Here is a 13,833-nt window from a genome sequence, read left to right as displayed (position 1 = left end):
TTTATCTTTTTTTTAGTTAGATATAAAACTAGATAAAGAGAATTTATTAAAAAGTTTTTTTATAACTTAATAGTTACTAGTTTTTATTTTCTTTTTAACCTGTAGATAGATTATTTATTAAGATATCTTATAAAAAATAATAAGAAATAATTTAAATTATAAATAGTAATATACTAATTAATATAAGAATTAGAATAAATATTATTTAAGCAGCTAATCTCTTATTTATTAATAAATATCTTTATAAGATAAAATAAATATAAGTAGAGAGGTAAGTATATTAATATTTAAAATAAATTACTTATTTCTTTTAAATAGTGATTCTCCTGGCTATTTTATATAGCAGGATCTCTTTAGTTAGATATTAGCTATATATCTATCTGTAAGTTAATTCTTATCTGCTTCTACTGAGCTGAACTGTTGATCTTTATTCCTGGCCGTGACAATAATCTAATATTATATATATTATTTAAGTATATTAACTCTATACCTATATATAGATATAATCTATATATATAATATATATAATTCTAGAGTAGTATTTTACTAGAAGTATAATTAAATTTTATAAAATTTATATTAGGTTCTAGCTAGAAATTCTTATAAGAGATATCTAATAATTAAAGACTTTAATTTATATTATCTTATATAAAATTTATAAGAATATAATAAGAATAATCTTAAAATTAATAAAATTATTAATATTATAATAAATTATAAGCTAGAGCTCCTGCTTCTTATTAATATAATTATTTATAAGAAAATTAATATATAAATTATAATTAATTTAATATAAATTACTTTCTAGCTAGTAGACTAGCTAGTAAACTATATCTTATAATAAAACTAATAATATTATAAGATAGATTATATTCTTATTATAATTAAGCTTAATCTATAACTTATAATTATTCTATAAAATTATCTAGTCCTACTAGATAATTATAAATTAAAAAAATCATTAAAAAATATTAAATATAATCCTGTCTCTAGTAAGAGCTATTATAAATATTAATATAAAGATAAAAGACTTAGTAAAGACCCTGATTACTATAATTAATATAATTATATTAAAAAAATAATTATTATATTTACTAGATCTAACTATATACTAATAATAAAGTAATTTAAATAATAGATATAATAAGTTTAATAACATATAAAAGTAATTAAAATTAAAAATTTATAAAAGAAATTTTAGTAGATAAGATATTATATAAATTAAAAGATAATCAAGCTATTAAGAAATTTATATTAAGAGAAAGTAAAGAAGATCTTAATCTCTTTAAATAGATTTAATAATTAAGCTAGTAAATATAATTATAAGATATTTTTTAATTTATATATATACCTGTATCATAAGACTCTAATATAAATATAAATATTTAAATAAATAATATAAAAAGTACTGGAAGTAGTAAGTAACTTGATCAAATTCCAAGCCTGATCAGACTTGATTTGGGCGAGCAATTTCAAGAAGAAAAACTGGTCGAAAAGAGATGTTCCTGACCCTCTTTTTATCCGGTGCCAAGCGTGAATCAACCGTCCTGAGCTTCTCGGAACATACATGCCAAGCTGTAAGTGTTGAAAAGTGCATGATTGTTCTTTCTACTCCGCCAAAGTCTTCCTTCCTAGCGCTTCCCACACTTACGGGTCCAGATAATCCGATTCTAGCTCACTACGGTGTGCAGTAGCGACATCGGGCGCTTTATTCAATCCAGAACTCTTGTCTTTTTTTTAGCAGCTCTTGCAGGTTCATCAACCTATCAGATCGCACTCCGAAAGGTCGCACCTCCGCCAGGGGGTGCGAAGTGCCCTGCCTGATACACTATGGTTTACGATTGGGATGGAAAGCGGGAGATATGTTATCAGATGTACATCACAGATAAGAAGGCCCTGGAGGAAATCATGGAATACATGAAGAATGTACATCAGTTCGCACCGAGGTGAGCCCTTTTGCCCATATATCAGTCTCCGCCAACTCCTTCTGTAGTATAACCTCAAATATATGTCCCAATGTTAACAGCGTAAACCATCTTGCAGTAAACGTGCGTTCCAAACACAGTTTAAGCGGTGGGGATTTCCTTCAAAGCAGAATCCAGCACACAAGAATAGAAAACTTGTTTCCCGAGTGAAAGAGTTGTGGGAGAAAAACACTAGCCAACGTGAAATGCTTCAGATATTAAACCAAGAAGGATTTCAAATCAAAGAAAGGGAGCTTATGCGTGTCCGTGCAAAAAACCGCTGGTTGCTTCGGGTTCCCAATGGAATGAAAACACAGTCAAATTCGCAGGTTCCAGGTCAGATGCCAGATGATGATAGTTTCCTTGCTTTGCAACAGGAAGTATTCACAAGCTCAACACCATTCGATGACAACGAACACCCCCCTACTGACCCAGGTTTATCGCAATTATCTCCTCCCGACCTATCCCCGGATACATTGTTGAGGCGTAAAGAAAGACTCGACCGACTCAAGACCGAGAGTGCTGAACGTTGGGCTACTCGGAAACGTCGTCGCCGCACTCGTGGATGGGCAGGGTTGCCGGCCGACCCTCCTGGCCCACCTCGTTTCCCGTCTGAGACCACGATCGACGAGAGTAAAAGTTACCTCAATTTGGACAACACCATGTACCGTCACATCAGAGACCAGTTCCAAAGAATCTGTGAAGATGCTGGTTTTATCAAGAAAACAGTTGCTGGACCAGAGCGATGGCAAGAAGCCAAAAAAAAGCTGATTCAAGAATCTCGCCATCTCCAACATGTCTTTTGGGATGACGCCACCCAACTTGACGCGAAGGCACTTGCCCTTGATGTTGTTTGCACTGACGTTACCAAGCGGATGAGGACATTGGAAAGACGAATGACAATTGCTGAGGCTAAGAATGCACTTGGAATCAATCCGGAAGAAAGTCGCCAGATACGGAACGCATTCTACCATACTCTAAAGGCTGACCATTTTACGAGCAAGCTGGAGGCCGGCGATGAGCATTGGAATGATTTGAAGGAGCAGTGGGTCATGAACTCCGAACTTCTTCAGCGAATCCTTGCACCAGGCGCGGAGGCCTCTGATTACCCTACCAAAATGAAGGCAATTGAGGTGCTTTGTCGGGATGTTATGAAGCGACTTCGCGATGATCAGACTAAAAGGGATGCATCCCGCAAAAATTCTGCTTCTCATATTCAGATACAGAGCCCTGAAACGTCGAGCTCTCAAATTGGTGGCACGTATTCCAATGGAATTAGCACCCTTGCTTCACAGGCGCTCGCCAGTGCTTCTGCAGCTTCTAGTGATTTTGGTGAAATACAGATAGATCCATCGCTACTCCAAGCTGCTAACAATCCTTCATTCGCCATGTCCATCCGCCAGGATAATTCCGAAAACCCATGAAAATTTGCTGATGTGATGCTTTCGTTGCCATACCCATTTAAATACATTTTTCGTTCAGTATCCACGCTTCTTTTCACCACTAGAATAGGACCGTATAGGGGTAAGTGACCCAAGTAAAAATGCGCATCGTTAATCGCTTCCTTCTGTAACGGCTAGCTGCTTTATTATTATGGTTTGAATCGTTCTATAGGTGTTTTGTGGGCTGGAGGATAGTGACCGTTTGATATTTCATATAGCCTGAAAGTTAGCTATTGGCCATGACTGAAGCTTGAACCCTCTTTAACGAATATCCGAATACCCGCGCGGCCGATTTATGTGCAGGCAGTCAAGAACAGTGTTATGTGGAGCAATTCAATTGTTAGTCAAAAAGTACAAGATCAATTGCGGGACCACTTGTGGAGTAATAATAGACAGTGCTTTTACGATTTGTTTTATGAAGAGACTTAAACACATTCTGCTGTACTACTGCATTACATTAAGCAGTAATAGGCCATTGGGTAATATTGCGAGGCGACAGGATACCCTCCACTTCACTCCGCAAGTATATGATTTCCTGCCAATCTTCATAGAAGAAAAACCTCTAAAATAATGTGAGGCGATGGCACACTTCCATATAAGAGTGTCTATCAAGCACATATGCTGTACATGCAAAAAGGCCGAACTTGATTGATAATTTCGAAATAAAAGGTCGACCGACCAATTTAGCTAGCAAGGGCTTGTACAACGTCCTGGAAAAGGATATTCGCGGGAGGTTGAACGAAAGAGGGCACATCACCGAAAACAGTAGCCAGCCCTTGAGTGTTTGTTAAGGCGTGATCCGTCGACGTAGTAGCAACTGAGCGTGAGGTGCGATCGCGACCCGGACCGAACAAACTTGCGAGCCCCGAATTGAGATGGATGTCCAGGTCTCGAGTCCCGGTAGCTTGAATTGTTGTACCATCACAAGCCAAACGCGAGACATGAGATGCTGAATCTATGATAACATAGTCGCTTGAATGTTGGGCCGAAAGAAGTGCCAGCGGGCAACTTGGCAGTGCCATTTGTGCAATGAGGCGTAATGAGTAGGCATCGAAGATTTTGGCATAATATTGTGCTTTGTGGGCCTTCTTAGAGGTCGAAGAAGCCGGCAAAGTCTGTGGCGCAACAGCAAAAGTGCCTGTATTGAAATTCGCAGCTAAAAGCTGTGACCCACCAATAGCAGTATTACCATGTAGATCAATGGTCTTTACACGGTCATTGACAGTATCCCAAACCGAGACTGAATGGCTCGAGGCAACGAGGAGGCGGCTTTCAAAGAACGCAACCGCGCAAGGTGTACCTGAGTACACACTTGTTTTGCTATGTCGCACGACACAATTTTGTACATCAATGAGGACGGTGAGACCTGGATTTGCAGAATGACCTGAGTGCAAGCAAATAGCAAGAACCGAGCCATCCTGTGAAAAGCCCAAAGAAGCTGCAGTCAAGCAATCAGACCCGTCGCTTTTGAGGTAATTTTTCAAATCGATAACATTTCGACATTTCCAGAATTCTGATGGTTGTCCCACATTGTCAGTTTGCTTCAGTCCACTGCGCTGCCTGATACCAGGGAACCAGAGGCGTAACACAGCATCGGACCCAATAGTCGCAAATTCATGACTTCGGGGCCGGGGGGCTAAATCCAAAACGGACGCTGCGCCTTCAACGGAGAAGTGAGGAGTATCAACCCTGGTTACTAGTTCCCACGTCCCGGACGAGCTGCCTCGCTTCCAAAATTTCAAGAAAACTTCGGAGAGCGGGCATGTGCTGCCTGTACCGGGACTGACGAATCCAAAAGATTCGAGATCTTGGGGATAAGGATTCCATGTGTCAACCGTGGCCATCCATATTCCGTCATGAGATAGCTGCAGGTGCTTGATATCGGACGCCGCTATGTATGAGCCCTCTGGGCTTACATTCAAAGTTGTTGCATTGGTACGTGCGAGAGCTTGGCGGGATATATGACTGCTCGTGCGAAGGTCATAGGTTTGCAGAACAGAGTTTGACGAATGGTCGGCGGCTTGAGTGGCTCGGTGGGAAGCCGGCACGGCAGTGAGAAGTTGATCCGGTCTCTGGGGGTCCAACACAGCAACAGCTGGGATGATGGAAGGAGAACGCGCCGAGACTATTTGGTGCCTAGGCTTATTGACCCTGGGGATGATTTGTAGGCCAGTGATGGTGATGAAAGGTTGCAACTCTCTTGCGGACAGCAACACGATACTATTGTCAGCCAACTTGACAATATACGAGTTCCCATTCGGAGAAACCACAATGTTGCAAATGGAGGAAGAAAGATGGGGTAAAAATTGCTTTCTTCCCGAATCCAGTTGCCATAAAACCATGACAGACTCGTGTCCTCCTGAGAGTATGTAGTTACCTGTCGTCCGATTAGCAATTCCCTTCTAATGCTTCTTCTGTGCCTGAGGCGAATTCGTACCATCTTTGGACCAACGAGTTGCGCAAACAGCCTCTCTATGCCAATGTAGTTTTCTTGGCGCCATGCCCTTTCCTGCCTCCAATGCACCGTCCTTGTTGAGGGAGTTCAAAACATCATGGTAAACCAATATGGAACCATTTGCTTCTCCCAAAGCAAGATCAAGGGTCTCCCAATGCCTGCTCCTATTTGAGGTTCCCGTCCTGGGTTGCGATGGTGACACTTTGGAACGAATATCCATCGAAGTAATTTTAACGGGCAATGTCAACTCCCTCCAGGTGTACTGCGAAGTAGTAGGACTCGCATCATCACGGTCCATAGTACCGAGTAAAAGATGATTGTCATGATACGCGATGATAGCCCGACTTTGTCCTGCACACCTGATGTGAGAGATTCGAATGCTCGTTTCAAAGATTAGCTTTTCCTGGGATTTTCCATCACGAAGATCCACAGCTGTTATCGCTCTCTTCAAATCGTTGCGCTCACAGAGACAAAGCAGTTGAAACTGTGCATCATCCTCATTCTGATCAAAGAATACCTCGATGGAAAGGGTTTTGCGATTGGTTTCCCAATGGGATACTTGTCGCCCAGACTGCCAGTCCCATTTATCCACAGCACCAGTTGACGTGAAGATGTAAAGGTAATCTCCTTTTCCAGGCGAAACTCGACATCCAATTATTGTTTGACCTGGCGCTGACTGAAACGAGCGCACGACACGAGCAGTCGAGATAGAATACAGATGAATGGCTGTGTCGAGTCCTAGAAAAAGATAACTGAGAGGGTTTAGTACAGATCGACAGATGTGCGCAAAGATAAGGAATCCAAACACTGACTTTTCATCCGCGGTAAACATAGGGTCTAGGTTATTATATCTTCCAGCAAGAGGTTCTGACAAAGTCCAAGATTTAGCCTCTGAAGAATTTTGTTGATCGGCGTCATGGGAGGACTTGATAGTTGATATATGGCGAGAGGTAGGAAGCTTTTTCAATGCGACAAGTGACTTCATGTCTTCTGCATCTTGAGTATTACATCTTGACTTCACTTGTTTCCGACCAATTCGTGTTGCCTTGTTAGGAGTAGCTGTGTCACTAACCCGCGGCCTTTTCGCATGTCGATTCGAATATTCCAGCATTATCAGTGTTGGAACAGATACCTTTGATATACCAGGAGAAAAAAAGTCTATTCTGATAACAGGAAAGACTAATTTATCTCTGGATATTTTGGGTGTGATCAAAAAGGTAATACCAAAATGCTGGACACCCAGTGCTCAAATTGTATATCAGTCAGTGAGTTCTCAATCTTTCCCTCTTTTTTTTTTTTTTTTTCTGAGCTTTCTATCTCACCCAATGATATTCACTTCTCGGATATTGGACCCGCGCTAGTACGTATATGGTTAGTGTATCATTGAGCCTACATCTTTAGACTCCCGGAGTGATAAGTGGACCCTTCTGAGTCCTCTGAAAATCTGCGCCGTGATACTCTGTATCATCAATTCTTGCTCGTTAGGATTGTACATTATCTACTCATAAGAATCTTTGTGATCGTTTAAAAGGAATTTCACTGTTTCCATTTTCTTTGGGCAAACCTCCTATATCCAGGGATTCATTCAAAACAGTCATCTGTTATCTGGAGTTAACAGATAAAGAAATATAGCCAAATGATTATTCCCGTGCGATGTTTTTCTTGTGGAAAGGTGTGTACAATTGATTAGTTCCTTATCCTACAGTCTTACTGACACATGGCTGGATAGGTGGTAGGAGATTTATGGGAACGCTACCTACAACTTCTTGATGAGGGGATCGCAGATGGGTAAGACTGTCAGTCTCTCTTCTTCACGCAATCTCTGACCGATGCCATATAGTGATGCCATGGACCAGCTGGGCTGCAAGCGGTACTGCTGCCGTCGAATGATAATGACCCATGTTGATTTAATCGAAAAACTTCTTCGGTCAGTACTGATTTCGGTCACTGGCTATTAATAACAGCTAACTCGTGATAGATATAATCCCGCGGAAAGAGACCGTGCTAAGGCACAAATTTGAGAAGCACCCAATACAGATAAGATTTATACTCTTGTGGCCTGACTCCTACCTTCACTCGGCCAACCCATCAATACCATCTGCCCTTGTATTAGGACTCGAGGGTTCGTGCGACTGGATTTGAATTCTGGGCGACGCAGTTGTTTTCTTGCCTAGAAAGTCTTCTGCTCACAGATTTTACAAGGCTTGGTCAGCGGCGCAGATGATTGATACTCCAGGAGTGTTTGTCATTTGTTTCAACCCCATGATGTCGAATCCATTTGCGATCGTCTTGATTATTGCTAGGATCTAAATCACGAATAAAGACTATGGCGAAGGGCGCAAAGGGAGACAGATCGATGATTTCATGAGGCAGCATGAGTTTCTGATGATGAGGAGTTGTCTGGGTCTATAAAATTCCTCAATTCACTTTCCATGCCAAGGAATTACCGTCGAACTATCATTCCAGGTTCACACGAATAGCATCAATAATCAAATTCGAGCCGTTTAGTCGAATATCTTCTTGCAATTGGTGATATAAACATGCTGGTCAACGACACTATCCTGTCCGCTTCACTGAGAATTGTGAAATTAATTTTACTAAAGATCATCATTTCCAACATAACTCTGACAAGATGACCCACGGCGACAGCAGGCGGAAAAATCAGAGGTATGCCTCAGAAGAAAAAACTATTTCATCTTTCTATTGCCTTTGGTAAACGTGTATCGAAGCTGCATACATACCTATTTGGGTTCCTCAGGTGGTCTGTTGAAAAGTACCAGAAGATCGCACCAACTCTCTAGCAATGGTATGCATGTGTAATCGTCGAAGTACTGCAGTAGTTTATGAAGAAGTAATGGTTCGTATTTTCATGGCTGCTTTGAGACTACTCTCCAACATGACAACCGCCATATCATGTTGAATATTTTTTGGTTTGTACTTCTTCTTATTCTTCTGTAATAATTTTTTCTTTAAATTGAAATTGAGGTTTAGTTCCTAAAATATGATTCTAAGCAGATGATATTTTAGATATGCCTGGATGATGACAATGCGACACTGTGCAAAGATTTAATACATCAGGTAGGATGGTCAACAGCATAGATATGGTGTTTGAAAGGCCACCCCAAGCTGAGTGATCTAGCTTGTGCTACTTGTTATAAAGTACCTAAGCTCTGAGGCGGGGAAGAAGGGGGGGTTGTCTCTCAAAGAAAAGTAGTAACATTGCATATCAGCTAGGCAATCGCTATTCCTAGTCATCAAACTTCCTCGAAGGATATTCCAGCGTGCATGATCTTAACTCCCACGGCAGAGTTTACTGGAACATGATGGTAGAAATACATAACTTCTGATAATATCGTTTCTATTTTCAGCGGTTGAACTCCGGGCACTTGTCACGGTAGTTCACTTCACAGCTTCCGCAACATGTAAGAGCTCACGCTGTATCTGTAGCTGATATATGAACATGCTAAGAAGCGCAGGTCTATCGGTTCTCCAAATTCTAGATTGTCGACTAATCCTGGATCGCCCTTGATGTTTTCACGAAGTGGGAGGGCCAAATCTAGTGAGATCGACGAACTTGATCTCAACAAGCGTGATACCCCCATGAGGAACGCTTCCGAGGCTGCAGTCCATTACATGCGCCCTTCAAGTGATGCACAACTTGATATTATGGTGGGTGCAAGATACAATTAAATAAATGTCAATTCGGGCAAACTCAAATAATTTTCCAATGGATTTTCATTGACTTGTGTTTCATCAGAGACAGACACCAAGAGCCAACTTGCATGGAGTCAGGGATCAGGTCGATGACGACGAGGGGTCTTCACAGTCTGGGATACCCGTATGGCGTGGACCCAGTGGTCTAGTGAGTATTCCTCGCTCATTTGACATATGTTTTTCTAAAGCTAGTGTACCTCAGACAGTACATGCCCAGCAACATTCAGACAATCGATTTGCCTCAAATCCAGGTAGCATACACCCGATTATCGCCATGCCTGTGAATCCTTCCACCAGTGAAAGGCAAAGCAGACAGCAGGACAGAGAGGTAACCGGAATGGCATAGCAATATCACCCTAAACACACCCACCGTTGGCTTACAAGGCATAGGGAACTCCGAGCTTACCATTAAGAACCGCCGTTGAACCTGCAAGCGATTGGTCTCAGCATGCAACTCCCCGCGCCCAGACGAAGCATGATTTTGAAGACAATGATCTAACATCGCGCCTGAGAAACCTTGATGGTAAGGCATACCTCAAAACCTGATATCTTTGTGGTTAAATTTGTGGGGGTGAAAGTGATATTGTGGGGTGTATTACTTATACCGTTCATCAGGTGTTCCCGAGGGCTCCGACATCGAGAGAACCCACCAGAAACTCGACGATTCATCTGGTGTGGTTAGATTTAAGAATGTGCATCTGAACGATGGAGAAGCCGAGATCCATGCCTTGGAATCGGCACTCTCTGAATGCTGGTCACTATGTAATACACTAGCCAGCCTAAGCCATATCCACCAAAGAAGTACAGAACACAGCAGCAGTATATCGGAACCGTGGAAATCCTGCTGGCGGCTTTGTCAGGAACTATATGCCTATCAGGGGGGTGATTTCCCATCCCAGATCGATCCAACACTTGATACTTGTCGCGACTTCTGCCAGACATTATTTGAAGCCAGGGCACGAGACGATGAGCTTGTCGACTCGGTGCTACGCGTAAGCTTTGAGCTCAATAATCATCTGTACAATACCCGTGACCGAAACTTGCCCGATGCTTTTAGGGAAAGGACATTGGAGTTCTACATAACGCTATGTCATCGCCTCATGAAGCAAAGAATGCGACTATCCAGAACAGAATCCCTCTTGAGTGCCTGCTGGTCATTGGCGGAAATCTTATTCAATATGCGGCAAATTTTCAAAGAGAGGAGACGGCTAGATGAGGATTTGGTTGGTGCCGCCGTCCAGGCTTGTTGGGAACTTTGCGATATTTTCAGACAAGGATGGACGCAACGCAGTTTACGCAGCCCCGACCGTGGCACACCTCGGCCGAGCCAGGCGATATTCACAAGCGTTATCCCACACACCGAGCCAGACGAGTTTGATTCTAGTGATAAACAAGACGATCAATTCGTTCAGAACCCCGAGACACCGACAACTATCTTTGAGGACATTGCTACCGCATCATCTGAAGAAGCGCCCATCCAGAACATCTTTATATTGGGCCAAAACAGGAATGAAGACCCGCATCCAACATGGTCTTCCAATTCGTCAAGCATTTCTGACCAAACGCAGTCATCCGAGCAAACTTCCTCGACGAACACCGTGACTAATACTCCTATTCAGATATCCCCAACCTGCAGATCCTGGTGACGAAGGCTGCAGTAGACAGTTGACTTTGAGCCGAAGTAACTCTCAGAATCCCCAATATTTGTGGGGCCACTCTCATCTGATGCTTTCGGGACATGACCATGGCAAGTGTCTCCGGCAAAGAGGCACAAGAGCCTGGTCGCGTTTCACCCAACTTCCCGGAAGCCCGTGGCCCCATAGAGGAAGGTGCAATAAGTATAGCAAGCGCCGGGCAGGCGATATTTCAGAGCAGATGGCACCTTTGGCTAGGGGACCTGTTTCGCTTTATGTGTGGGTTGTGCATTGAGGAGGCAATGGGCAGCCAAAGTCCAGTCTCAATTGAGTAATGATTTCAAGCGATTGAGATCACACTACTTGGCGCCATAGGAAAGCTCGACCCGCCAATGGTTGGTGTGGCCTGTTTACGAACGCTTGAGATAGACTCAAAATCAACTTCATGTGTATCAATCGACCAGGAACGAGCTTATGTAAACTTGAATTCCTAACTTGTACAGCAGTGTGCCAATAGAGAGTTTGTATCGGCATTCGAGTATAGACCACATAGTTACTGCCCTTAGCACATGAAGGTTCACAAGATGCCCTGGAATTCAGTTAACCCCCCGGGTAGTCGATCTGCTGCCTCTTGATCGGGCTAATGGGAGTCCAAATGGCGTCTGATACTGTGTTATGTGTATACCAGCATCGCAAAGTACATAGCACGTCACTCGCTGGGCTGATAAATCCGCCGATCGATTCCAGCACCTGTTAGCAGCTCCGTCGCCGAAATCGCCGCTACCAAGTACTTTGCGGCCATCGCCATATGAACGAAAGCACGAGAAGAGAGACGGTGAAATATGTGCACCAAGTCAAAATACAGGATATGATACATGATCAGGCCGTGGCAGCTTTAACATGAACAAATAGGTATCATATGAGACTTTTCATCCTCCGCTGTAACTTGAAAAGTTTCGTTCGCAGCCATGTTAAAAAGTGCATCCACATATCCCGAGGGCTCTTGCAATTCCCTGAATTGGGCTCGTGCTGCGATGGCAAAGGCCGGGTCTCGAGTGTGTGATGGGGTTCGGGATTTTCCTTTTCCGGAGTAGGCTCTCCGATTTCATCATCCTTCAAGGGTGTGCGCCAGTATTGCTTTTCCATCCTTCTTAAGTGTTTTTCTTCTGCTTTGATCTGCTGTGCTTCAAGCTTCCGTGTTTTGGCGGCCTCTTTTTCTTCGAACGCTTGCCGCGCTGCTTGAACCGTTGCTGCTCGAGAGATCGGATCGGTACTCGTCCGCGTCTTGGATCGAAACACGAAATCTAACGATGTTCGGGAAGCAGGAGAGGCTGTATCCAATGTACTTGCAGGTTCGCGAGAGTAGCCGAAAGATCGGCGAGTGGCCACATTCGTTTGAGATGTGCCCGGTAATTTTGTGAATGAACCATCATAGGTCTGCAGCGACAAACGCGGCCTCTGCCCAGGAGTTGCGCGAGTCGAGGGGCTGAGAGCATCGGTTCCTGGATGAAATGATGCTTCCCCTCCACGGTTTCTTTTATCGACATTATCGCTTTCGGATGCAGATCTTCCATGGATTGGGTTTGACGAGGTGACGGGAGACTGGCCAATCGGTTGCGCGTATCGCGAGGCCGGTGTGTTAGCACTTGCATGACTTGCAGCGGAAATCTGCGAGGTCCCACTTGTCGACCTATGATGAAACCCGGGGGAGGACTTCTCGATTGCTCCGTGGGGCAAAGGATTGTTTCTGTTTCTCTCCGCGGGTGTTGTGTAAATTCCGAGGCCGTCCCGTCCAAGAGATAAAGAGGACCGATCGGCGGAGTAAGACTGCGAACGATTCTGAGACGGCATCTCGGGCGGGGGGACGGCGGGCGCCATCGATTATGAAAATTCTTTATTCAACTCAATAAGATTCTCGATTATGATTTCGTGTTGAGGGCTCGTTTGGATGGGCCTCCCCAGGCACGAAACAGTTTCGTACTTTCTTCCCGCCAAGCGATCTATGCTAGGCAGGTGTCGAAATTCTTTCGAAGATGGAGTGTTTCTCAATCTTATTCAGGTGGCTTAAAAAATATCCCAAACAGTAAGATTCGCCAATCGGGTGGCTTGGTACTTGGAAGTCGTTGGCGAAGAATTTAGTCGATTTCTGTCGGCAATAGCGGTCTCCAGACAGTCATAGACAGCATTATCTCTGGGAAATAGGACGGTCCCCGCAGTATGCTCAGTAGTATGATCCGGATGATCAATTTGCATTTGATCCCGATTGACCCGATTCTCGGCTCGTGTATGGGATGGGCTGATAATCGCAGCGGCCGCGCTAGTCGTCCCTCGGGGCTATTGAGAGATCAAAGATGTTTTACTGCAGTGTGATAGTAGACATCGTTGCGACGGCCTCGGTTTGACTGTTGGATTATGGATTCCCAGGTGTTCTCGCGAACAAGCGTACTGTCTTGAATCACGCCCACCAAGTGTGAGTCTTCATGTGAGGTTGGCTTTGACAACACCGACTGCAGCCACGAGGGTGATGTTATCTCCGTGGGGTATTGTTCAATTGTTGGACTTGTAATCAAATTTAGTGTCGGCAATATGGAGTGTACGTGAGAGAATGGCAGTTGTTCTTATAG

At 43.4% G+C, this 13,833-nt stretch overlaps 5 protein-coding genes across 5 annotated transcripts; 3 read left to right on the top strand and 2 right to left on the bottom strand.

The window, feature by feature from the left end:
- The first annotated feature begins 1,640 nt into the window (after nucleotides 1-1,640).
- On the top strand, nucleotides 1,641-3,408 carry BDW47DRAFT_91176 (Clr5 domain-containing protein). Its single transcript, XM_024820201.1, has 2 exons — nucleotides 1,641-1,946; nucleotides 2,044-3,408. The coding sequence occupies exons 1-2, from the start codon at nucleotides 1,831-1,833 to the stop codon at nucleotides 3,386-3,388; spliced, it is 1,461 nt and encodes a 486-aa protein (XP_024667624.1). The 5' UTR covers nucleotides 1,641-1,830; the 3' UTR covers nucleotides 3,389-3,408.
- Nucleotides 3,409-3,784: 376 nt separating this feature from the next.
- On the bottom strand, nucleotides 3,785-7,110 carry BDW47DRAFT_113683 (WD repeat protein). Its single transcript, XM_024814476.1, has 3 exons — nucleotides 6,674-7,110; nucleotides 5,844-6,613; nucleotides 3,785-5,783 (listed from the first exon to the last, which is right to left on the bottom strand). Exons 1-3 carry the CDS (start codon nucleotides 6,970-6,972, stop codon nucleotides 4,090-4,092), a joined length of 2,763 nt encoding a protein of 920 aa, XP_024667623.1. The 5' UTR covers nucleotides 6,973-7,110; the 3' UTR covers nucleotides 3,785-4,089.
- Nucleotides 7,111-7,315: 205 nt separating this feature from the next.
- On the top strand, nucleotides 7,316-8,416 carry BDW47DRAFT_113682 (DNA-directed RNA polymerase core subunit RPB10). The gene is made up of 4 exons (XM_024814475.1): nucleotides 7,316-7,533; nucleotides 7,591-7,649; nucleotides 7,702-7,788; nucleotides 7,840-8,416. Exons 1-4 carry the CDS (start codon nucleotides 7,498-7,500, stop codon nucleotides 7,880-7,882), a joined length of 225 nt encoding a protein of 74 aa, XP_024667622.1. The 5' UTR covers nucleotides 7,316-7,497; the 3' UTR covers nucleotides 7,883-8,416.
- A 704-nt stretch (nucleotides 8,417-9,120) lies between these two features.
- BDW47DRAFT_91129 (uncharacterized protein) lies at nucleotides 9,121-11,392 on the top strand. Its single transcript, XM_024820200.1, has 6 exons — nucleotides 9,121-9,283; nucleotides 9,338-9,530; nucleotides 9,619-9,723; nucleotides 9,778-9,903; nucleotides 9,966-10,098; nucleotides 10,191-11,392. Coding segments are annotated over exons 1-6 (1,590 nt in total). The 5' UTR covers nucleotides 9,121-9,281; the 3' UTR covers nucleotides 11,222-11,392.
- Nucleotides 11,393-11,934: 542 nt separating this feature from the next.
- Nucleotides 11,935-13,180, bottom strand: BDW47DRAFT_91112 (uncharacterized protein). The gene has a single exon (XM_024820199.1). The coding sequence runs from the start codon at nucleotides 13,085-13,087 to the stop codon at nucleotides 12,125-12,127; it is 963 nt and encodes a 320-aa protein (XP_024667620.1). The 5' UTR covers nucleotides 13,088-13,180; the 3' UTR covers nucleotides 11,935-12,124.
- Between the last annotated feature and the right edge of the window lie 653 nt (nucleotides 13,181-13,833).

The sequence above is a fragment of the Aspergillus candidus genome, assembly GCF_002847045.1.
Source record: "Aspergillus candidus strain CBS 102.13 unplaced genomic scaffold BDW47scaffold_85, whole genome shotgun sequence".
NCBI lineage: Eukaryota > Fungi > Ascomycota > Eurotiomycetes > Eurotiales > Aspergillaceae > Aspergillus > Aspergillus candidus.
This window is presented reverse-complemented; position numbering and strand designations above follow the sequence as displayed.